Source organism: Rhinichthys klamathensis, unplaced genomic scaffold (genome assembly GCF_029890125.1).
Source record: "Rhinichthys klamathensis goyatoka isolate OS25496 unplaced genomic scaffold, OSU_Roscu_1.1 h1tg000123l_1, whole genome shotgun sequence".
Classification (NCBI taxonomy): Eukaryota; Metazoa; Chordata; class Actinopteri; order Cypriniformes; family Leuciscidae; genus Rhinichthys; species Rhinichthys klamathensis.
The window spans coordinates 7,210,367-7,235,773 of NW_026606660.1; the positions used below are offsets into that span (position 1 = coordinate 7,210,367).

A 25,407-nucleotide genomic window follows, 5' to 3' on the forward strand; every position below is an offset into this window, starting at 1 on the left:
TCTGATATTTGATATTGATATTTATTCTGTGCTCCCTGAACCTCTGAACCTGAGGAACTTGGAATAGGAGTTTGTTTAGGCAGAAGCTTACCATGCGGTGTAATGATCTGGGCAGGCTTGGCGGGAATGCGTACATTCCATGTGGTAAGTGTGCCATCTGAGTGACTGCACACAAACTGTTTCCCCTCATGATGCCAAGCCACCGAGTGGATCGCCTACAGGCCAAACAAAGGATGAGTAATGAACCACAAGAAAACCAGGTCAGGCAAACTACGGTTCATGTGTTGTGACAGCAAATACGAGTCGATAATAATAATAAACATAACAACAACAAAAAAAAACATCTTAGTTCTGTTCTGTTCTTCTGGAATAATTTACTTCCTGTAGATTAAAGTTGTTCATTTGAGCACTCCGCACTCCACTTTGACAAACGTATTTCACCATAAACAGCATTTATGTAATTGTATGATGTGAATGACAAATTACCGCCAAAAATAATGTCACAACTAATCCTAAAATTAAAAATGTGTACAGTTGTAATTGAAGTACTTTATTGTGTTAAAGTGAATAATTATTGCAGTTATTGTTTTCATGATCAATCACTGCTGTCACATCTGAGTACCAGGACTCCGGACATTTGAGAACAGTAGCACAGATGCCACTAATTTCTTTTAGTGATTATGATTTTTAATTTAATGTAAAAATGTAATTGTATTGTTTTGCATTAAGTTGCAGTAACTAATAATATTACATGATTATTTCTTGGAAATGCACATTTGAGTTGAGATGCAGAAATGTTTTATTTTATTAACAACAGTAACATGTAAAAATGTAAAAATATATATATATATATATATATATATATATATATATATATATATATATATATATATATATATATATAATATGTATATGTTCTTTTTGGTCATGACTTTAAAAAGAACATTTAACTTGGATAATATTTAGAGTTTTGAAATGGTGCAAAAATGTGAAGCTCTTAAAAGTCCTTGAAAAAGTGCAAAAGGTTGTACACTTACAAAAGTTTGAAATTAGGGATGGCCCGATACCGATACTGGCATCGGGGATCGGGCCGATACTGTCCTAATATACTCGTACTCGTACTCATAAAAATTTGCCGATACCACGCACCGATACCACGTACATTTTGCAAAACGAAACTGGCCGCTGCGAGTGCTTTGTCGAGGTGAACTGAGGCATAGGAAAGTATAATGTCGGCGGTTTGGGCTCATTTCAAGATAAGGGATGATGACAACAGCAAGGCAGACTGTGAGTTATGTTCAGCTAAGGTGTCGAGAGGAGGGAAAGAAAGTACATCGTTTAACACCAGCAATCTAATTAAACATCTGAAGACGCATCATAGATTTGATGGCCGAGTGCGCGCACGGGCGGTAATGCACTCACTCTGTGTGTGCGGGTTACGGGAGAAACGATTCGCGGGACTCCCGCAAACTAGAAATATCTATGAATAAAACATAAAAACTAAAAGATTTTTATTCATCTCTTGCAGAAAAGCAACAAGAACAACTACAACAAAATAGAAACGATTTACAGGACAGAGTTTCTATTCATAACATGGTTACAGCGTTGAGCGATGTAGCCAATCACAGACATATGTGTTGATTTCTGGAACGCAATGGCCAATCAGAAGCATTTAAGATAGACTCCCCTCACCGATCAAAACGGACTTTTTTGTTCAGTGCTGAATTCTGTATGCTGGCAAATCCTCTAATTATAACAAACAAAGTGTGGATATTATGAAAGATTGATTGTGCAGTCAGCTTCATTGATAATAACAGAGATGTGTGAGATCGCGATGAACTGTCAGCTTTTAGGATTTATTAAGGGAGCGCACTTTGCGCGCATTCAGTCATGCCAGACCATGCACGCAGTAGCCTGCTTGCTTTTATGTTAAATTAACAGTGGTTTGTGTGTTAATACATTTATTATTTTACTAATTTTTATTTATTTTTAGACTTGTTAAAACAAGCAGAGAAGAAAATAAAAACAGTCTTCCTACCTGTGTTCTAAAATAGTCATCTTCTTTTCTGGGAGCCTATTACTTTTGCGGTAGAAATATCGGTATCGGTACTCGGTATCGGCAAGTACACAAATGTAAATACTCGTACTCGTATCGGTTTGAAAAAAAATGGTATCGGGCCATCCCTAGTTGAAATGAATAATGTAAAAACATTTAACTATGGTTAGCGTTAATGCATTAAATCCATGGTGAATGTTGGTGATTTGTGGACTGAAAAGCCTTCTATAACTCATTTATGGCCTATTCACACTTGAAATATTTAACCTTGGGTCATTCTAAACCTGGAGTAAACTGAATCCTGGGTTATCTTGCTTCACGTTTCACACTGCTCATAATTTACCCGGGGTTATCAATTAATCCTGGGTATTCATAAGCTGATGTTTCACATTGTACAGTCACTAACCCTGGGTTAAAGTTCTTATTTGCATATTTGCGGGGTCAGTGTCATTGATTGGATGAACACAGCATGCAACCTGTTTACATAAAAGCTCTAGCATTGCACATCCTTGTATTGCCGACTATACTATCGAGGTTATACTGAATGGATACTTCGGACTAATAAAGGTAAGAATGAAACGGTCTCTTCTTCACTCAAATTGTCATGTTTTCTGTCAGCATTTGCCATTTTACTCTCAAATGCTTACTGTTTATATACAATGTGCAGTCTTTCCGTGACTGTACAAAAAAAGTCACACACCGGCAAGAAAAAAGGTCGCAAAATGCAATCATGTGGTCGCAGTCTGGAGACCTGTCGAGTGCTTGGAGCCTGTACCAATTTGAAGACCTTCCTTCGTTCCTTTCAGGGATGTAACTGAACAAGACTAAGTAACTGTTTAAAAAATGCTTTGTCCTATGTAAAAAGTTTGTCCTAATATTAAAAAAAAAACATTACCTCAAACTCTGAAATTCAATCAGAATGCACGGAGGCAACTGTAATCTACAATAACAATGTCTCACCTCGTCATAGTTGTACCGATAGTCAGCCTTCTTCGATTTCAAGTCCCACAGCACAACTATACCGCACTCAAAACCAATTAAAAGCTGCAAAAAAAGAAACACAACTTTTCTGAAATGGTGCAAACTAAAAGCTGAGCAATCAGAAAATATATTTAATCTTCATACTTTCCCTTCGTCCATGGGGTTATCGCTGATATGAACTACAGGTCCAGGGTGAGACTTTGAGGAACTGTTGAAGAGAGGTGACAGTTTATAGTGTTTTGACAAATAGAAAGGCTGGATGCAAAGATCATGTGTGTAAATATTTGAGCATAAGATATTTAATTAGAATAACAGTTTATGGTGTCTATACATGGAGAGTCAGACCCTTACAGTTCAATGGCTTTGTTCCACATGATGACATAGCCTGAGAGGGTGAAGGACTCCACATTGACGATGTGAATGTTCCCTCTCTCCGTGCCCACGTAGAGCCATTTACTCTGAAACGGCAAATGGCAAAACGTGATCCTGCCAAAAGACAAAGAGAGAACTGACCTTAATCAAAGTGAAATACTCACTGCGATTATCTCATACGATAGCGAACATTTGACTGATTTGTGTGTCGTGACGCATTAAGGATGAAATGCCAATATCAGCAGAGTGAAACCTGGCAAAATGAATGAGTCACGTTTGATAAATCAACTGGTATTACTGTGGACGACTGTGCATTACTGCCATTGTGTGTCTTGTGAATGGCACAGCAATCAAGTCTATATGCATTTAAGGACACTTGAGAACACTGTCCTGCCCTCTTGTCTCTGAACAAACATTCATTTCACCCCTTTATTCTGGGTTGGTCTGCTGATTAGCAGTCAACTGGGCCCTTTGCCCAGGTAAAGGCCAACTTTTGCATTTTCTGAAGAAAACGTGAGTGGTGTTTGCCTGTGCAAACCTTGCTGCCACAATGCTAGAGTATTTTGGGTGGTCACTAGGGTGTTGCTATGCACTTGATAAGGTTTTTAGAGATAGCATGTTGCTAGGATGTTTTGAATAAACCCTTAATCCCAAATATGAGCAATAGTAACAGTTAAGACAGCACGATTTGGAGAAAAAACCTTTTCAGGGGGAAAAAAACAGTGATTTAAAAAAAAAATCCAGTTTTGTTGTGCTTGTTTGTAAGGATGCTCATTTTTGGTAAAAAATGTATGATTATATATGAATATGGCTACAAAATTATTATTATTTTATAAAAATATAAACATTACTAAATATAAACAAAATCAGAAATACTACTAATACCACTTGTCATATTTTACAGTAAAAAATAATAATAATATAATAATAATATTTTACAATACAACTCTATAATGTTTACAATAATAACATATAATTCCTTCTTTTTTTAAACGTCAAACCATCAAGCATTTATTTTTATGGAAAACAGCAGGTTTTCTTTTCTTTTAAAGCTTCTCTTTTGATGATAAGCGCTTTTCAATACAAGTTTGGAAAGATGACTGGCGTATGTTGCGTTCCCAAATGCACATTAAAGCGACCAAATGCAGAGCAGATGCACAGATGGAGTTTGTGAGGAACAGCATTTACTGTGAACCGAGCTGCTCTGAGACGCTGCAAACACCGGTGGGTAATGAACTGCTCACATGTAAAAGAACACGTTGCCACACTTCACTCTGAAACATGCAGTACATATATTTAATTAATGTAAAGGTGCATGGTTTACTTGTATGCAGAATGCTTACCTCTCCCGATTAAATTTAAGAGAATGGAGAATGGCAGGAAGTTTTTGCCTCAGATTCCACAAATGAATACTGTCATCTGCCAAAGCACTAACCAGTGCCCCCTATGGACCAAACACACACAAAAAGAGAGCTCTAAATCTGTAATTCTCTACATATTGAACATATTATTCATTTTAAATGACTAAATATTAAACCAAAAAGCTACAGACAATGACAGGAAGAGGGATAAAACCAAGAGAGAAAGTAAGAAAGATGAAATGCCCATTAGGCAGAAGAACTCACTTCATTGACAAGAAACTCCAGCTGGATGACAGCCGATCCGCTCTCATGCTGGCAGTAACACTCCACTCCAGCTCGGCCGAATCTGCAGGCTCAGTTAAGGTACATACACCACTGAACACCTCAGAGTACCCGTCAAATGTGCTAAATCCAAAATACCATTATTGCATATAAATGCATTGCAAAATTAAAGGGATATTTCACTCAAACAGTAACATTGTCATCATTCACTCACCCTCATGTAATTCCATTTTTTGCTATTGAGGTGAGATTTTAGGCAGAATTCAATACGATGAAACTAGCTGGTGATTTTTCCCACCAATGTCTTTGTGTGAAGAACAGGTGCAAATTTATATTATTCTTACATGCGTTTACAGCAAACAGCACTGATTAATCCATGTCAAATTTGAGAGATATTCGAGAGCTAATTCTTGAAGCTTTGCAGTAAAAACCATCACTTTTCTTTGAACAGAAAATAGCTCCAACTTTCTTACCATGAATCTCCTTTTTGTGTTTCAAAAAAGAAAATAATACAGAGTTGGACTATAATAGAGAGACTACATATTGTACTGTAGGACTATTTAATTGAACTGGAAAAAGTCACAGCACCTAAATATATGCATCGTATACAATCATATACAGGTCCTTCTCAAAAAATTAGCATATTGTGATAAAGTTCATTATTTTCCATAATGTAATGATAAAAATTAAACTTTCATATATTTTAGATTCATTGCACACCAACTGAAATTTTTCAGGCCTTTGATTGTTTTAATACTGATGATTTTGGCATACAGCTCATGAAAACCCAAAATTCCTGTCTCAAAAAATTAGCATATCATGAAAAGGGTCTCTAAACCAGCTATTAACCTAATCATCTGAATCAACTAATTAACTCTAAACACCTGCAAAAGATTCCTGAGGCTTTTAAAAACTCCCAGCCTGTTTCATTACTCAAAACCGCAATCATGGGTAAGACTGCCGACCTGACTGCTGTCCAGAAGGCCATCATTGACACCCTCAAGCAAGAGGGTAAGACAGAAAGAAATTTCTGAACAAATAGGCTGTTCCCAGAGTGCTGTATCAAGGCACCTCAGTGGGAAGTCTGTGGGAAGGAAAAAGTGTGGCAAAAAACGCTGCACAACGAGAAGAGGTGACCGGACCTTTTGAACCAGAAACAGCGGCAGAAGCGCCTGACCTGGGCTACAGAGAAGCAGCACTGGACTGTTGCTCAGTTTTGCATGTCATTCGGAAATCAAGGTGCCAGAGTCTGGAGGAAGACTGGGGAGAAGGAAATGCCAAAATGCCTGAAGTCCAGTGTCAAGTACCCACAGTCAGTGATGGTATGGGGTGCCATGTCAGCTGCTGGTGTTGGTGCACTGTGTTTTATCAAGGGCAGGGTCAATGCAGCTAGCTATCAGGAGATTTTGGAGCACTTCATGCTTCCATCTGCTGAAAAGCTTTATGGAGATGAAGATTTCATTTTTCAGCACGACCTGGCACCTGCTCACAGTGCCAAAACCACTGGTAAATGGTTTACTGACCATGGTATTACTGTGCTCAATTGGCCTGCCAGCTCTCCTGACCTGAACCCCATAGAGAATCTGTGGGATATTGTGAAGAGAAAGTTGAGAGACGCAAGACCCAACACTCTGGATGAGCTTAAGGCCGCTATCGAAGCATCCTGGGCCTCCATAACACCTCAGCAGTGCCACAGGCTGATTGCCTCCATGCCACGCCGCATTGAAGCAGTCATTTCTGCAAAAGGATTCCCGACCAAGTATTGACTATTGAGTGCATAACTGAACATAATTATTTGAAGGTTGACTTTTTTTTTTGTATTAAAAACACATCTTTTATTGGTCGGATGAAATATGCTAATTTTTTGAGACAGGAATTTGGGGTTTTCATGAGCTGTATGCCAAAATCATCAGTATTAAAACAATAAAAGACCTGAAATATTTCAGTTGGTGTGCAATGAATCTAAAATATATGAAAGTTTAATTTTTATCATTACATTATGGAAAATAATGAACTTTATCACAATATGCTAATTTTTTTAAAAGGACCTGTACATATTAACATTAAAACCTTGCTGAGAAAATTGTTCATGTCATGTTACTTCTCAGCTTACCAGTAGACAACAAAAAAAGAATGCAAGTAAATCAACAGGGTGCAGCACTAAAGGGAATCTGTGTTCGCAGAGGACGGTGCGTCATATTACCGAGGGTCTTGTCCATTGACTTAACTAAAAGGATTATACAAAGTCTCTAATCGGAGTCTTAAGTCTTGTCTGTGAATGCTGTTTCAGCCCTCTGGAGTACAGCACTCTAACTGCTCCCATAAACCCCTTCTCCAGCAGGACAACAGCGACTGTCTACAGTCAAACAGTCCTTCATATTCATCAGCGCTGTGCTGCATTGCATGCTTTCTATGTGCATTCAGAAACAAATGCGAGTACTGTTCCATATCAGTTTGCAGATTCCAGGGCTTCACAACGGGTGAAGAAACTGTTATGTTCTTGTGCGTTTACCAACAAGAGCTCTTATAATACCAAATAGAGCTCTTGTAATATCTTTTTTTTTAAATCCCAAATAAAACATGCAGATACTTTAGAGAGCTTTAATTCAACGTCTGTATAATGCAAAATACAATACTGGCGAGTAAAAAGAGGCTCTTGCTATAGCAATAACCTCAGATTAGAAAGCTACTTATCTGCCAAATGAAAACACTGCAAAACAACATATGGACACTGTATGTTGTTACCTCAGGACATCTAACACACTTCTAATGCCAGGGAAGGAATTCTGAAATGGTTGACGCTATAAACAGGAAATGGCTTTCTCATCCGTATTGAATCAGCGGTTTCCTGCAGCAATGTACTAATTTCCTCTTGAGTAACTTGCTATTGTGAAAACATATAAGACCTGCTGAGAGCCCTACAAGCACACGCGGCCAGCTAACAGTATGTGAAGCTTTACAGTGTCTGATATGTTAACTTTGTGCTGTACAGTCACATACCTGTACGTTCTACCCCTTCCAGCTAACGTATCTCTGTTAAACAGATAAATTATGGTAAGCAACATTGGTAGGGCTGTGCTCAGGAAGAGAGCCATTACACTGAAGATAAACTCACCTTGCTGACACAACGGTTTGCGAACAAGACATCACCAGAGATTACGAGAGGGCAATAAACCAAGAACAAGACAAAACTAATGCATGTTCTACGCATTTAGTCTTGTTAATATTTCACTGTAACACAGCATGTTTAGAAAGTGCACTTGAGATTCACAGAGCAGAAACTTACAATTAAGCCCTTTTGGGATGGTAATTGTTTCTCATGTGGATGTCTGTAAAAAATAAATTAGCATGGGACCTCAGTGAAAAGCTCGTGCATTCGGATGGCAATTTATTCACGGTGGAGGAGCTAGCGAACACGCTAGCTCATGTGGTCAGTCGCATGATTGTCAACTGTACATAAAATGTCATATGCTTGGAATAATATGAATAAATTCATATTTAATTTAATAAAAGGAGTACGATGTCCTATTTATGATTTAATTATCTAAATCTCCTGTTTAAAAATAGAAAGCTAGACACACTATATTTGAAATGGTTTTCTGTTTTGCATTTGAAAAATATGGAAATTAGCTAAATCAAGTTAAATGCAACCTCTTATTTACATGAGGTAAACATAAAGCTGCTTGGTTTACATTTTTAATGTATATAATTATATATAATATTTGAAAATTGTATAGCATGTATTGCTGCCACAATAACAGTCCATTTCAAATGATTACATGCTTTTTTTCTCCTTCTCCCTTTTTTGTTCTTAACAGCTCCATTCGCTATGCATATTTAAAATGCATGACAAGTACAGCGAAGCACAACAGTTATATTATGGTGCTCGGGAGTGGTCAAAAAGGATTTAAACAGTGAATTTTTAATTGATCTTCTCTTGTAAACTCGGCACGGCAATTAAAATTACCACACGACCTTGATGTTCGTCAAAAAAAAACAGTAGGTAATTCGGCCGGGGATGTTTACACGGTTGGTGGGAGAAAAACTGACGTTCTGGATCGGACAGCAATAAAATCACAGACTAGCCCCTGTAAATGCTGAAAATACCTCACATCCCCATGAGAAACAATTACCGTCTGAATAGGGCTTTAGTCAGCCACTATTATACTGGGGTCAAATCCCTAACCTATAGTACCTATTTTAAAATGTATAACCTTGTGTATTACAAATTCAGTGAGTAACAAGGCACCACTAAATCATAGTGGTGAGCTTTTTTAAGTCGATGGAGCCCTAGCCCTCTATTATAGAGAAAATATGAGAAATACATGAGATATTATGGGCATGGACAATTTGTCAGGCCATTATGGTGCACCATATTTGTTATGACAGATAACCAATACTGATATAAATAGTATAGTATAGTATAGCACATATTATAAATCCAAAATTGGTTTAGTCTGTGGTATAGAAAAGAGATCACAACCTTTAAAAATGACTAAATAATGGTAATTTGAAGTCAAACCGGAAGTAAAAATTATTTTAATGACAGAGGAACGTACAGAAAAACCAACTGAATTTCGCCTGTGCAAAAACACAAGTGAAATACATACTTTGCACATAGGAAACATGTGGTTTTGGAACGGTTCCCATGTGAAATCCATGTGATCACATGTGAAACGTGATGACATTATCCACGTTATTATCACATGTGGAAAACATGGGAAATTCATGTGGTTTTTCTGTAAGTACCTGTAAAGATTAGGCCTATAATGCTTTAAAAGGAAAAATGTAGGCATTATTATCTGCTTCCAGCCCATTCAGTGAACATAAAGTGAACATAAAGTGAAGCTATTGCAGGTGTTTGTTTTCATTGCACGTTTTTCAATCTAAAAAAATCTTTCCGTTTTTATTTTTAACAAAATTATATGGTCAGAGGTGGAGAGGGCCAGATTTTATAAAGGTTTTAAAGCTTCTCTGATGATGCGTTTTGACCGTTTCAGCATCTATTTCATGCACGCAACCTGGATAAGCTTCAAAAGGTAAACATGCCAGCAATGTGGAACAATAATGATGCAATGAGTATCAATATGAACAATTTGTTCATTGGAAAAATCGGGAACATGACTATGAGTAAATTAATTTCTAAAAATCATAAAATAAATTAGAGTTTTTGGGTAAATAAAAACGTGAATTTCAGTTTCTGTAAAAAAAAAAAAAATAAAAAAAAAAAAAAAAAATGTTGTTCTCTCTCACATCCCATGTCTTGATGCCCTGATGGGAAACCAAACAGGGATGTTTACACAGCAGGCTTGCCTATACCATATTTGGCAAATGGTCTGAATAAATAATGGAGGGCTGTTATAAATAAGTTGCAGTGGACCACTGACTCATTATTTATTCATAAGTGTAAGCATCAGGCCCTTGACCAGCCAGTTTCTCCTCAGCTTATGCTCTCTGTGACGCTGGATCAGAGCCCAGGGTCAGACTCAGTCAGTCGCTCTCCACTTTCCATGGGAGCCGGAGTCCAACCCAACAAACAGATCGCTGTTCGATTCTATTACTGAATATCTTGATCACCACAAAACCAACATATGATGTTTTATTAACAAAGTTCGGGAGGAGCACGTTCAAATTATCTACCCAACCAGCATGAAAGGAGGCCTATATATATTTAGCCTACTAAATATGTTCCTCAACATTTTTTTCTGCATCCCTCCACCACCCCGACTCCCATCCCACATCCCAGCCAGAGTCCTCCCCTTGGACAGCACACCAAATACTCTTTTACTCTATCTTTATTATTGTTTGTTTATTATTGTTGATTATTTGTATGTGTGAACACGTGACATAACACTCTGTCAGAAGAGACAGAAGCCACAGAACTGAAGATAAAGAGAGAGAGAGAGATTTTCAAGCAGCAGACACAATGTCATCATTGTTAATGCATATTACTAAGAAAACAAAATGTACTAGTAAACAAAAATATTTTTGCCAACTGAGATAAAAAAAAAAATGCATGCAAAAGACCTACTTTAAAAAGTATGCAAAACTAAACTACAGTAACAATGTGCACTTCATTATGAACAAAAACTTTGAATTATTGTTGTATTTAAATTTAACCTAAAATATACATTTATATACATTTGACATTATGTGGGGAAAAGCTAACTGACTGGTTGTGTTAAATGTCAGTTAAACGGTCCCTTTCTATCGAAGAGTGCAGTCCTTAGCCAGAAAACACCATAGGCTTCATTGTAAAAGCATCTATGCTGATTGAACTCAAAAGAATCTAAGGCAGTACAATAATATTCACCCTTCTTTCTTTCTTTGGATTTTGAGGTGAAATATGACCTGGGTGAGTTCTTGACAGGTTTCATGAGATTCACCCTAAACTCCTTCTGATTAATGTTCAATGTTTACATGCATGCAACACGGTTTAAGTGCTATAATGTGCAAGAGAACAGAGCACTGTAACATTTAGGAAATCCAAACAAAAGTTGTACTTTCTAAAGCGTCATATTGCCGACCACAATGGATGACTCACTTCAAACAACAGGGGCTTCCGCTGAGAGCAAACAGCCGTGCAATCTGATAAGGGTGCTGTCATTCTATATGCCCTAATAATACAGGACTCAAGTGCAAAAGATTACAATGCAGCTGAAGCAGACAAACTTGTCAACGCAACCGCTGACATTTGTTTCTGGAAACTGAACAGTGCCAACAAGGCAGTAAACCAGCTCTGAAAAGAGAGAACAAGGAGGAGAAGAGCAAAACAGAGAGGAGATATGAATGATGATGAGATAACGGAGAAGGTGACTAGTCAGAGAACGGTCTACACACATGTAGGTTTTGCACAGCACAAGGATGTACATCTATTAAAAAAACTGTCATCAGAGCATAATTAAAATTCTGCCTCTCTAGCCAAGTACGCTTGAGTAGTTCATTAAAGGAGACTTAAATATATTTAATGAAAAACACAATCTATTAACGAGAAAGCGAAAGCAAGTTCATCAAGACTAACTTTGATTGTTGGTTTAACAAAGTCTTGCCTGAAAGCTACATTTACGAGATTATATACGCCTCAGAGTGCAAGGACGCTGATAGGTTGTTGCTAATTTTTTACCAGTGGTTGCTAGGGTGTTGCTAGGTGTTCTTGTTGCTAAGGTGTTGATAGGCAGTTGCTAATATTATTGTTACGTCTGTGTCGTATTTTGGTTTTCTTTTGAGTTTGTTTATATACATCAGGTAAGGAGCGGGTGCTACCTCATGCATTTATGTTTGTTATTTAGTGTAGTTTAGATGGCGATTCGTTGCCGGAGAATTGTTTATTTTCCTGTATTTCTTTGATAGTTTAGGAATATCAAAGGGGTTAAGGTTAGTGTGTTTTGTTATGTTTATTTCTTTGCTTCAGCACCGCTCATTGTCCCTTTCTCCTGTGTTCTACGTTTTGTATTATCATTTGTGTATATTCTGTAAATAATTATTTCTTCACTTTGAAACTGTAAAACCATCAGGTTATTATTATGGCCTACTAAAAAGTATTCAACAAAATCTGTCTCTCTCTAATTCATCTCAACACAAGTTATCAGTAACTGAACCTATTTTCTTTTCTTTTTATTTATTTGACTAAATGTAATACATACATGTTACTTTCCCTATTAGTTCTAGACGTAACAATTATAGACAGAGACAGATAGATAATGGCATTTTTAGGTGGCTGTTAATATGCTCTGAATGGTTGCTAGGACACTGCTAGATAGATATTAAAAATATTAATATCTAATATCCTCCAATCTACAGAAGAATCTTGCATCCTTCTCCAACATGCTTCTGAAAACAGATATACACATAGCACACTAATGACAAGCTCTTTGCGCAATGAAAAAAAAAAAACATAAAATTATAGAGCTATTTGACTCCACGGCTTGCACTCTGCCTCCCTGTCCAAGCCGAACTTGAGCCATTAGTAGATTTCAGAGTGATAAAGTAGAGATAGGATCTGTCCAAACAAGATTAAGAACAGTAATCAAACAGGCCCTGGGTGCCTTAAACAAACTGGAGGAGTCTCAAATGGCCGTTATTTAAAGCACTTGGAGTTGGATGCTGCCAACAGCAGCCTACAAGAAGAGCAGAGGAGAGGGTCATAGATCACAGGGCAAGCAACACTGAAACAGCGCTGATGATACTAAAAATAGCACTAATCAATTCAATTTATACAGTGCTTAAGCCTAATAAAAAATTCTTCGAGCATGAATTGTAAGGCGTCGTTGGCTGCGTAAATAAGCATGTAGAGAGCTGAAGATGATATCGGTTTTCAGCACACAGTTCTTGGGTGGCACTTCCTCCTTTTGATTTTGAACGTTTCTTAAAGTCCCCCTGTGGTGAAAATCAAGTTATTAATGTTGTTTATATGTCTATGTGGTGTTTTTAATATGCTTTAAGACAAACCATGTGCAAATTCATAAGTCGACACCATTACTGGGTATTTTCTCCTTAAAACTGCAGTGAACCAAAAACAGTCTCAAAAACACGGTTTGAAATCGCTGGTGTTTCTGGCGTCACAACCTTGTAACCAATCACGTCAACGTGCCGGCGGGCTTTAGCATATCATAAACAGCGATCTAGCAGGGGAGTCTAGAGAGATGCCAGGTTATCCCAGTATATTTTTCTGTTGATATGAAAAATTGGGTAGATTTAGCAATATAGTGGGTGTATAATGTATATTACGATTCAATGCTATGATGAACTATATGCTTTTCTTAACTGATGAGTTGTTCAAAGCATTTCTGATGATTCTTAAAAGGCAGACTGAGATGGCGAACGGGAACATAGTTTGTGTGGCATTAGCAACACATCATTAGCTGTTTGAGGCTAATCATATTAATTACCGTTATGTGTCCGACATTGTAAAGAGCGATACCATTGTGCAGTGTTTACCTCAGTAAGTTGGCTGAGTGAACCTCTGAGCTGGCGAGAGAGTGAGAGAGTGGGGGCGGGGCTAATTAGCATATTCATGGGTCCACATATACTAAATGAAGCAAGGGTGTAGAGTTGCATTCAAAAAATTAAGGCATCAATCCCTTTTTTCACAGGAAAATACGTTTAAATATGTAATTTGGGTGATCAAAGATGAGTTTGAAAGGAATAAAATGATTGACTATAGGGGACTTTAAAAATTTGTTTTCCACACAAGTGGTTTAATTTACTGTTGTATAATAAACATGAGTTATTGAAAATGTGTTCTGAGTGGTTTGTATAAGTGCGTTGCAATGTGGTTAGACCAAGTGACAACAAATCTCTAAGGGTGTATTCACACCTGCCTTGTTTGGTTCGATTGAATCGAACTCTAGTTCGTTTCCCCCCTTGGTGCGGACCTTTTGGGCAGGTGTGAATACAGCAATCGAACTCGGGTGCGGACCAAACAACCGAACCGAGACCCAACTGAAGAGGTGGTCTCGGTACGGTTCCAAACGAACTCTGGTACGGTTCGTTTACGGTGTGAACATGAACCGACCCAATTGCAAGAAAGCACTGCGCCTTTGAGTTAACAGGCTTCCGTAGTCGGAGTTGCGTTATGGGAAAGTGATCTGTTGTAGCCTACTACATTTGATAAAATGAGTCGTGGTTTGACCTGGAGCTTCGAAGAGACGAGCTGCCTTATTAACATTTGGGCAGATGCCCATGTAGCGCAGCTGCTGGAGAGGACACATAAAAATACTGATGTGTTCAACATGTTTACTGAACGGATGAAGGAGAGGGGATATGAGAGGTCTCCCGCACAGTGGGACTGAGCCTTTTTTGCACTTCTTGATTTCCCTACTTGAGTATCCTTGTCCAATGACGACCTTAGCACACATGTGGTTTTGTTTACAAATTTTGGTTCACTTGCAAAAAGAGCAGTGTGAAAGCGAACCGTACCAAAAAAAAAAAAAAAATTATTTGGTCCGGACCAAAGCAAGTGAACTATCGGACTTTCCTAGTGTGAATACACCCTAAGATATTCTTCTAGATGGCTCAGGAGTCCAACCTTTTGGATGTCATTTTTCAACCACCAGGTAAAAACATAATAACTTACAAGAAAACTAACAACAGGGCTCCAGACTGTGAACAAATAGTTGCATTTTGCGACATTTTGTCTTGTCGGTGCAACTAAATTTTGTTAGAGTACGACCAACACGTTTCCCAACCGACAAGAGCTGCCATTTCTGTCGCATATGAGAAATATGAAACGGCAATGAAACGAAAGTGGAACAAATCCGTACTTCTCGTTTGAGCTGCACAGCGAGGACCGTTTATCAGCTCGCAGTGCCAGCAATATTACAGCGCAGCGCGAGCTCAGAACAGGTTTACTCGCGGACCGATCTTGATCACGCGACACCGTTACTACACAGACAGCGCTGAGAGATCCACTGAGAAAAAACACTTGAATTAGTATTAATACATCGCTGCGAGATCTAGTGAGAAGCATTCAAGTTCAGTGCAGAATTCTGTAATAAATCATAGATATCAGATCAAAAGAGAGCTGACATGGAAACCAGGAGAAACATTGTGCCATGAACGAACAACTTATAGAAGGCTTTTCCGTCCACAAATCACCAACATTCACCATGGATTAAATGTAGTAACGCAAACTGTAACCATGGTATTGTGGCAGAAATAGTCACATGTTTTTAGATTATTCATTTCAGGGTTCATGCAAACTTTTGAATGTGATTTTGTGCTTCACACATTTTCCAGCACTTCAAAGCTCAAAATATTATCGAATTTAAATAAAGATTTTATTGTGATGACCAAAAAAAAAATGATGACTACATTTTTCCCTATAAAATGTGGGTTTTACATGTTACTGGGATAATAAAAGTTCATTTTATCTTCATCTCAACGTAATTTTATTAGTTACTGCACTTATTAATGCAAAAACAATAGTAATTATATAATTAATTTACCTTTATGATTAAAAATCCCCCCATCCCCCAGCGCTACCAGATCAGGTGCTGGTGCCACCATCTGTAGAACTTAGTGGCATCTGTGCTACTTCTCTCAACTGTTAGTCTGGAGCCCTGGAACAACCAGATTAATGGAACCTGATGGAACCTGCTAAGTTCTCCTGTGTAACAATATATTGTGCCACAATATATCGCAATACAAAAATGCAACAATACGTATCGTGGATAGTGACAATATGTATCGTGGATAGTTCCCCCAAAATAAAAATTATTGTGTGAGAAATAAATTACATTTTTTCAGAGTTTTAGTGTCAGTACTACATTAAACTACTATAAATAATGTTGATTATATTGTATAATAATGCAATGGGGGAATATTTGTGGGTCCTGATAATGCCAAATGTCTTATGTTACCATTAAAAAGTGGCCTACATTATTTTAAATAGGCCTATATCTAGCTAGTGAAAGAGTGCAAAAATATTCGTCTATAATAAATCTGTATTTTCAGCTACAGAATCATGAATATTTTTATTCTGGTGTCACCATTGTCCTTGGGTTACAAGCACCAAGTTTTGTTTTAATCAACAGTACATTTTTTGTTAACCTTTTATCATATGTCTTGGAGTATCGCAAAAATATCGTATCGTGAGTTCAGTATCGTGATATGTATCGAATCGTGACATGAGGGTATCGTTACACCCCTAGTACCAATCTTAGTAGGAAGTTCTGTGAAATACACTTAATTAAGTTAAACAGAGCTGAGATTACTACATTCTTGTTGGGAGATGAAAGCATTACCAAACGAATAATATTGAATAAACGAACAGGAGTAATTGATGTTTACCTCCTGCACAAATTTGTAAAGATTCCTTTTCACAAGAAGTCACCTGATTTGAGATATAATTTGTCTGCAGCACAAACATGCAGAATAAGTTACACACCAAAGTTTAATATTTTACATTATATTGAATATCTAAGTATCTAAGTACACTTACTTATAACCCACAGCAGCAGAGACAAACTCCACCATTCAGACACTAATTCTACATTCATCAGCTTATTACAAAATTCATCATCATGAACAAATTTTGCAGCACAATCTACACTAAATTATATAGTTCACTCTCTTAAAATAAAAAAACAGAACTAGTATATCAATTGTACTCTTTAGGTCCCATGCATGAGAAATGTCCTGGCTTAGCAATCTAGTCACAAGCTTTTTAACCCTATGACAGCATCACCTGACTTGTTGAAGTCCTTACACATTATCCAGTACTCGTCTTTAGTGAGACGGCTGCAAAATAAGAAAAGATGAAAGAAAGTTGCATTCTAAAGCAAAAGAGGGCAACTTCCTCATTTGGTAAACCACCGTGGTTTGTGGTGTTTCTAAGGAGGGGTTCCTTCAAATGTGATGCTTGACTCAGACTTTTTGCACAAATCTTTTTGTGTTTTAAACACAGAAGATTCTGATTCATTCAACAAGAATCAATTTGTGAATTATTCATGCATAAAACCTCAAAAACGTTCGCTCCTTAGCACTGCAGTTTGTAAAAACACTACCAAGCAGCGGCGAGACTGCATATTAAAGAGCGCTTCACTGTTTTTATTCCGCCAAACATCTTAAACAAACTGCTAGTACCTATTAAAAAAACTCCACCAAACCCCCTGGATGACCTGCAAGGCTTCTATATGAACACACAGATTGAGACACAAGGGACCAATCATGTAAAATTAGATATTTACTGTTAGTAAACACCTCATTGAGTTTGTGTCTGCTGAGCTGTGGCGGTGTTCCCCAATGCTGGCGGCAATGAGGCAAATCGATACATTCTGTCTTTTGATAAATAGCCCAATCGACTGAATGACAGTAAGCCCATCACCTCTTGCTGCACATTAACACATCCAGGCAACAGCTGAGTTTGAGGACAGAGCCAATCAACTCAACTATACACTACAGAGAAAACTGACCAGGTGGGTGGCTAGTGACTTTCCACAAGGACAAAATGCCATTGATACAGTGTAGTCATGGGCAATCCACTGCACACCGTTACAAAAGCATAATACCAGTGCACTCCTACTCTCAAAATTAAAATCTGACAACACCAAGTCTGGCCTTGCAACCGTGCAACTGTAGTAGGGATGGGTGGTATAACTTATATTATATAGAGCTTATACACCAGTAAGCGCAAATAAGCGTGCAGTGCAGCCATCTTTAACTCTTTGTGTTCGAACTTTCGTTTTTGCTGTAGCTCTGTATATTTCTATGGCCTCGGTGTAGAAGAGTATTTAAGCTGGGGAAGATCTTAGTGATGCGAGTACAGATTAGTTATTGTTTTTATAATACACTAACTGTTAATAGGCTAACTGTTAAAATTATTTTTATTAATAGCCTATATGTATGCGGATATTGTTCGGCGTCAAAGACGCGGCTGTCAACATGTCAATTTACTGTACAACGTGTTATTTTTCCAAAGTTAAATACAAAATGAAACGTCACGTGTTATTTAAATGTTTTAATCATACATGAAAGAGGCGTTATTGTGGCAAACATTGGGCTGTCGATTAATAAACACTTGTTGACACAAACATTTTTTTTGTTTTATTTATAACTAACAAAAAGACGAGTAGTCGAGTAACTCGTGTATTGTTTTGACAAGTAACCAACCACGAAAGAAAATAGGAAATCAGTCATGCAACCCCTATTATATACATCACGTTAATGCTGTATTTCACAAAATAGATGATGACATGAAATACATTTGGGAAGTAAACATGCTATACCCGAGAACTATTTTAAACAAACGGTTTTTTTTTTTTTTTATTATAGTACATTCAGTTTTAATTAGGGGTGTAACAATATATCGTGCCACAATATATCGCAATACAAAAATGCAACAATACGTATCGTGGATAGTCCCCCCCCCCCCCAAAAAAAATTACTATGTGAGAAAAAAAATTCAAGTTTTCAGAGTTTTAGTGTCAGTACTACATTAAACTACTATATATAATGTTGATTATAATGTATAATAATGCAATGGGGGAATATTTGTGGGCCCTGATAATACCAAATGTTACCTGACCAGTAAAAAGTGTCCAACATTATTTTAAATATATCTAGTCAGTGAAAAAGTGCAAGCATATTCGTCTAAAATAGTTCTGTATTTTCAGCTTCAGAATCATGAATATTTTTATTCTGGTGTCACCATTGTCCTTGGGTTAAAAACACTGAGTCCAAGCCTATTCATTTACACACACAATGTAATATCAAAGTTAGAATTTTAATTACATTACATTTTTTGTTAACCTTTTATCATATGTCTTGGAGTATCGCAATAATATCGTATCGTGAGTTCAGTATCGTGATATGTATCGAATGGTGACATGAGGGTATCGTTACACCCCTAGTTTTAATGACTACATATTAAATGACAAACTCAAGAAACGTTTAAATTGATCACACTGCAGAGTGCTTTAAAGTGAAGGTCAAAAAATGATGTGACCAGTTACTGAACATAAGATGTACACTAAAATAAGATATTAACCCACGAGAGTCGTGCAGATTCTTAACCAGCTGACAAATTTCTACTATTGCACCACCAAGCTGTACTTTATAGCCATGTTTCCTTTGACAGAAATGTGTATATCTGATTCTGAACATGAAAACACTCAGTAATAAGCTGGAGCAGCTTGGCTGAGTGTGTGTGTCTCTAACAGACGTGCCCAGCAGGACTGGCGATGTTTCCAGCACGTGCGAGGTGGCATTCTGGCAGAGAGTCGGCAGCACCAATGATGAGACGAGCTCTGCAACATATGGCAACAGAGCTGCTCATGCCACAGTGGATATCATTAATGAGTGCAGCTTTCTTTGGGATAAAGACCCTGCTTCTAGGAAATGTGCCTCTGAAATGAGGCTGCTCAAATACATGACTCTGAGAAACTGGCTTCTTTGATTTTTACCCGCCTGGAATCAACTGAACTTCTCACTGATGACTGAGCATGTAAAGCACCACTTTTAAAATGCTCAATGTTTATATATATTTATTTTGATTTTTAGTCAAGCAATGGAGGAGGTATTCTAGATATGCACAATTTATCAGACAGGCCAATGTATATCTGAGAATGTCACCATTGGCCAATAACTCTGCGTACTTGTCTGAATAATAAAGTGTGAACATTTAAAAACAGCACTGAGAATTAGGGCTGGGTACCGAGTTCGGTACTTTTTAGGTACCGACCGAATTGCCTCGATACTACCGAGTATCGAAACATGTCTTGTTTTTCGGTACCACATTTCGGTACCTAAGTGGTTAATCTCGTCAACGTCAGTGAAACAATAAGCATGCAGCATGATTGGCTGTGGCGGAAAAACACTAGATTACGCGGCTGCCCAGAGACGCGGCTCGTCGCACGTGAGGCTGCAGTGTGTGTGTGTAAGCGTGCGTCCCAACCCAGATAGATAGAAAATATGTGGAAATTATCCAAAGTGTACCTATGTCATGTGCCAGACTCGATGCCAGATGCACGCGATGCAATATTTTCGACAAGATCATTGCTGCCAAGACCGGCAACACGGTAAATCTAGGCACTGAAGCGCACAAAATACACTTGAGAGTAATGGTGTTCACATCGAACGCGAATAGAGCGTCAAATACGCGTCTATCGCGTCTAGTTCGACGCTTGAATCTTCAGCTCGAGTTCAAATTTTTCAACTTGCGCGGAAGACGTTCGCGGCAAACGCGTCACCCAATTCGCGTCATTCGCAACGCCCGGCGCGAATGATGCGTCTATTCGCGTCTTTGCATTGACTATGTATGTAATCTACTCGCACAAATAATTAAATTCGCGTTCGGTGTGAACACACCATTAGTTAACACTTGTTCATTAATAAACAATTAAAATATCTCCTTGCTATTGTTTCCACATCCATAATCATTAGGCTACTTTTGCCAGTGCTTTGCTGCAAGCTTCACGTGCAGGTATTTATCCCGCCCCCCAGTAGCCTATATTTAATTTAATTCACATTTATTTGTATAGCATTTTTCACAATACATATCGTTTCAAAGCAGCTTTACAGAAAATGCATGTCTAAATTACAATTTAGAGTGATCTGTTATCAGAGGTGACAGTGTAATGCATTTCAATTAATTTTCATTCAGTTTCATCGTTAATTAATGCATTAAGTTAAAGCAGAAACAATGAGCTCATTGAAGTAAAGAATACATGTTGTTAAATGATTAGGAAACATAGAAAACTTTAGCATTGGTGCTTTTTTACATACTCAAAATATGAGTGTAAAAAAGTCAACAAACTGAAAAAAAAATTAGGTAATGTTATATTGTTAAACCTGGTTACATAAAATTGGTATCGAAAAAAGTATCGTTCAGGAACCGGTATCGAAGTCAAGGTATCGGTATCGGTACCGAACATTTTGTTACGATACCCAGCCCTACTGAGAATAAATGCATTTTTAATTCAAACAAAATACTGCTGTTTATATTATAAAAGCAATGAGTCACATAGGTTTACTACAAGGGTGTTTTACCAAAATAAAATATCATTATTGCCTTAATGTCATATTTATATCAGCCACACTGCCTTCTAGATATTGGCATCAACATCGGTCACTGAGTAACACACACCAGTCAATCAATAATACTAGGCATGTTGATTTCTAGGCATGTTTTGATCATGTTCAAGCTCATTTTCCCACAGGCTTGGGTGTCTTTCCTTTAGTTTTCCTTTAGTTGCGTTGAGCCAGTAGCTCCTACGATGGTTCTCTAGGGTAAATATTCATATCTCCTGGGGGAACAGCAAGGCTCTTAGAAGCTTATTTGCCAAAGGATGTTGTTACTTGTATTTTGCTACTTATGTAATCAAATGTTTGCGTGGAAGTCAGGAATAAAGGAGCCGCACATGCAGCAAAATTACTATGTGCAACAATACTTCCAACACCGAAGGGTGGGAGGACTGCCTTTGTTTAGATATACACAAACAACGCATCCACATTTGACACTTTCTTCGAAGTGAGTTAGGCTAGCTATGTTGCCAGCTCTTCATAAAAAAAGGATACAGTCTTAGGGCTCCACTCTGTGTGCCAATAGCCAGAATTTTCTGTACAGGGTCAAAAGCCATGGAAGAGGGTTGATAGGGAAAGCCATGTCGCAGTGTCTGTGAAGCAGAACATGATTTGCATTCAACTACAAACATGACAATGGAGTTCTTAAAGGAATAGTTCACACAAAAATTAAAGTTCTTATTCACATTTTGATCTAAACCTGTGTTGACCACGTTTATCAAGTGCACTATATTCTAAGCAACTTTGATGAGAAACTGACAGAAATTTAAGTTGTTCTTTACTGATAACCTTCCCTGTGACCAAACACGATGCACCAATTCAAAGATGTGGATTGGTTTATAAAATTTAAAGCTGATATTTTCAGAAAAGAACCTATAATCCAATCTGTCCCTCAGACAGCCTCAGAAGACTAGAATATGAAGCACTTTTACCATACTTTTTTTAGAGCTTTACAGACATGTTATTATATGTGAAAGATCTGCGTAAAGAAAGACATACAAAAATTCTCCATTTCTATTCCATTGGAAATACTATAATAACAATAATTTTCATTTTTTAGGCAAACTTAATCTTTCCTTTGGAAAATAGTACGCATGACAGATAACATCATTCCATGTCAATAATTCAAAAGAATCTCTGAAAGACTTGAGCAAAGAAAACACAATATTAGTTAAACATTGCATATGCGGAAACATCCTTAGGTCAGTGCATAATCATCATGATACTTTGAGTATGTCAATATACATGAGGTAAACAAAGAAAAGTAAAAAGGAACAATATAGCAAGGCCTTTCTTTTTATCAGCGATAAGAACTTTAAAGTAGTCGAATGCTTACTAAAGTTAAAGTAATACTGTGTGTATAACAGGGTCTGAACAGGGTGTGATTGTTTTGAACCTAATTTTAAACGTTCCCGAAAGTTCTGCCACCACAACGCAGTAATTCCTAATAGCACAAAGTACATCATATAACATTTGAAAAGTTAAAAAGTTGCAATTACAGTATATTCACAGTTTATGAAAATGAAATTACTAAATATAATTAGAACATTTTAAATATCTATATTTTTGTTAAATCATTTGAGTTATATTTTCTCATATTTATATTATTTATTTTGAGTTTCTGCAAGGTCATAATTTTATTATAATAGGGTAATTCTGTCAAATCTACAACATTTTCGAAATTTCCCAAGCTCAAATTTTTTATTTTGTTAATATTTTTTTCTGAAAAAAGAAGAACACATAAAGTGATGAAAGCCAAAATATTAAAAGTCATGGATGTATATTGAGTTATCCATTGTTTTGTCGAGGGGGTCAAAATGACAATTTTCACCTGAGATTTAGAACAGGGGGGTAAAAATGACTGTAGAAAGATGACAGCATCATTTTTATTTTACACAGAGATTGGTTGGTCTATTATTAATAACTTTTTGGCATTATGTGCCAATGGTGACAGTTCAAAAATGGGGAAAAAGCACATCTTTTTTTTTTTGCCCAAAGTTTTTTTTTTTTTGGGGGGGGGGGGTTGGGGGGGGGGATTTTTGTACTTTTAGGTCATTTTGACCCCTCTATACAAAATAGCCTAATGGATTACTCAGTAAATATACATCCAGGACATTTAATATTTTTGCTTTCTTCTTAATTGATGTATGTCTTTACTTTCACCAGAAAAATTGATATTTCCTGACAGACAAGTTTGACATAAATTAGTCTGTCATATACCTCATACTAACTTAAATCAGTTTCTCTGCTTCCATAATAATCTTCAGGAAAGCAACATTAGATGATGACTAGATCCACCATACACAGTGACACTCAATCAATATAATAATAAAATAATAATATTTATTATTTTAAAATAGTATTTTAATTATTATCATTATTAATATCAATATGTAATCTTTTTTAATCATTTAAAATATTTAAAAAATATATTAAACAATCATTAGTTTGGCTACTACGATTTTCAACAGCCAGCGAATTAGAACATAAACGATGCATTCACACTGTTCTGTTCTAAAATCCGAATTAAACTGCTAGACAAGAGATTAGCACAGGTATTTCTTGACAGACGAGACTGACACGCCTTTCGGCATGACAGAAATCAGTCTGTCATTTAACATGACTCATTCCTCATACTAACTTGAATCAGTTTCTCTCTTTGAAAAAGTAATTAGAGTAAATCAATTCGTTTTAAACACCGAACACCGATTAGTCAACAGTCAACTCGGACGTCACACGAGTGATTTATCTCGATGGACCGACCTCTGGGTGATTATTCCAGTCGGTGACGGTTAAAAAACGAGTGTGGGTGATTTAACCGACTGTGATTCGAGTTGAAAACCATCGACCCTTGGCGAGCAGCTTTTAAATGCATTAGAATATCATTAGAATATTGAGGCGAGTTGGCGCCACTCACACACACACACACACACTCAGCCCCCCTGTGTGAGATCACACATCACAGTAACTAATCCCACCTTGCAGAGCTGGAAATGCTCTGACTGCAGGGTCTCCTGAATCATGTCATTCTCTCTGCTTCCCGATGGAGGGGACGCGGCAGCGGAGGAGGAAGAGGAGGACGCAGTCAAGCCGTCCAACACCTTCCTGATATTAAACTTCTTCATATTACCTCCAGCAAAAGCAAAACGAATGCAAAATGTGCATGAACAAGAGCGAGCATTAACCGAAGGTGGCGGAGACAGCCACACAAGCGCACTGTTGTTGATGTCTCACATGTCAGGCAGTGTTGTCATCCCGTCTCGTGCCCGAGCGAATGTCATAATCCCACGCTCATTTCCTAAACAAGGCCGGAGGATCGAAATGTCACTTCTTTTTCATCTTAATCGCGTCGCGGACAGCGTAATCCAGTTAGATTTGGCCAATCTCACTGTGTTCCGTTCCCTCCCCTCGGCTGGTTCCCCCCACTGCTAACACGGAAACGCAGAGCGCTGCAATCCCCGCGACGAGTCTGCGCTGTCGACGCGACACCCGGATGTGCAGGAGACGCGCCGCTGCGGCGCACTGACTCAGGATCAGTGCGATTGGTCTATGACAGTTATCTAAAATAACCTTCAGCCTTCAGCAAAGTCAACAGTACCAACATTACCAACATTAGATGAGGATTATGATGAAGATGAGAGCAATCACCCACCGTGATGAGGATGGCTTTCCTCGGTTTTATTTTTGTACACTCAATAATAGCCTAATACAATTTTATTGAATCACTATAGTATGAATGGTAATGAAATAATAAAGAAACAATTTTATTTATTTTTTTATAAATTATCTATTATTATTATTATTATTATCATTTAACAATATTAATAAACAAGT

At 37.5% G+C, this 25,407-nt stretch overlaps 1 protein-coding gene across 11 annotated transcripts in view; it reads right to left on the minus strand.

Moving 5' to 3' along the window:
* Positions 1-25,046, minus strand: part of stxbp5b (syntaxin binding protein 5b (tomosyn)) — a 51,925-nt gene extending 26,879 nt beyond the window's left edge. For 6 of the 11 annotated variants that reach the window (XM_056256026.1, XM_056256025.1, XM_056256020.1 and 3 more), the window contains exons 1-8: positions 24,552-25,045; positions 22,069-22,166; positions 5,035-5,116; positions 4,753-4,853; positions 3,389-3,523; positions 3,182-3,245; positions 3,017-3,100; positions 92-215 (exon numbers count right to left, since the gene is read on the minus strand). In XM_056256026.1, coding sequence (XP_056112001.1) covers positions 92-215; positions 3,017-3,100; positions 3,182-3,245; positions 3,389-3,523; positions 4,753-4,853; positions 5,035-5,116; positions 22,069-22,166; positions 24,552-24,698 — 835 coding nt within the window. In that variant the 5' untranslated portion in view covers positions 24,699-25,045. Of the gene's footprint in view, positions 1-91; positions 216-3,016; positions 3,101-3,181; positions 3,246-3,388; positions 3,524-4,752; positions 4,854-5,034; positions 5,117-22,068; positions 22,167-24,551 lie in introns of all 11 variants that reach the window. The other 5 variants (XM_056256019.1, XM_056256018.1, XM_056256017.1 and 2 more) reach the window with 1 other exon arrangement.
* Between the last annotated feature and the right edge of the window lie 361 nt (positions 25,047-25,407).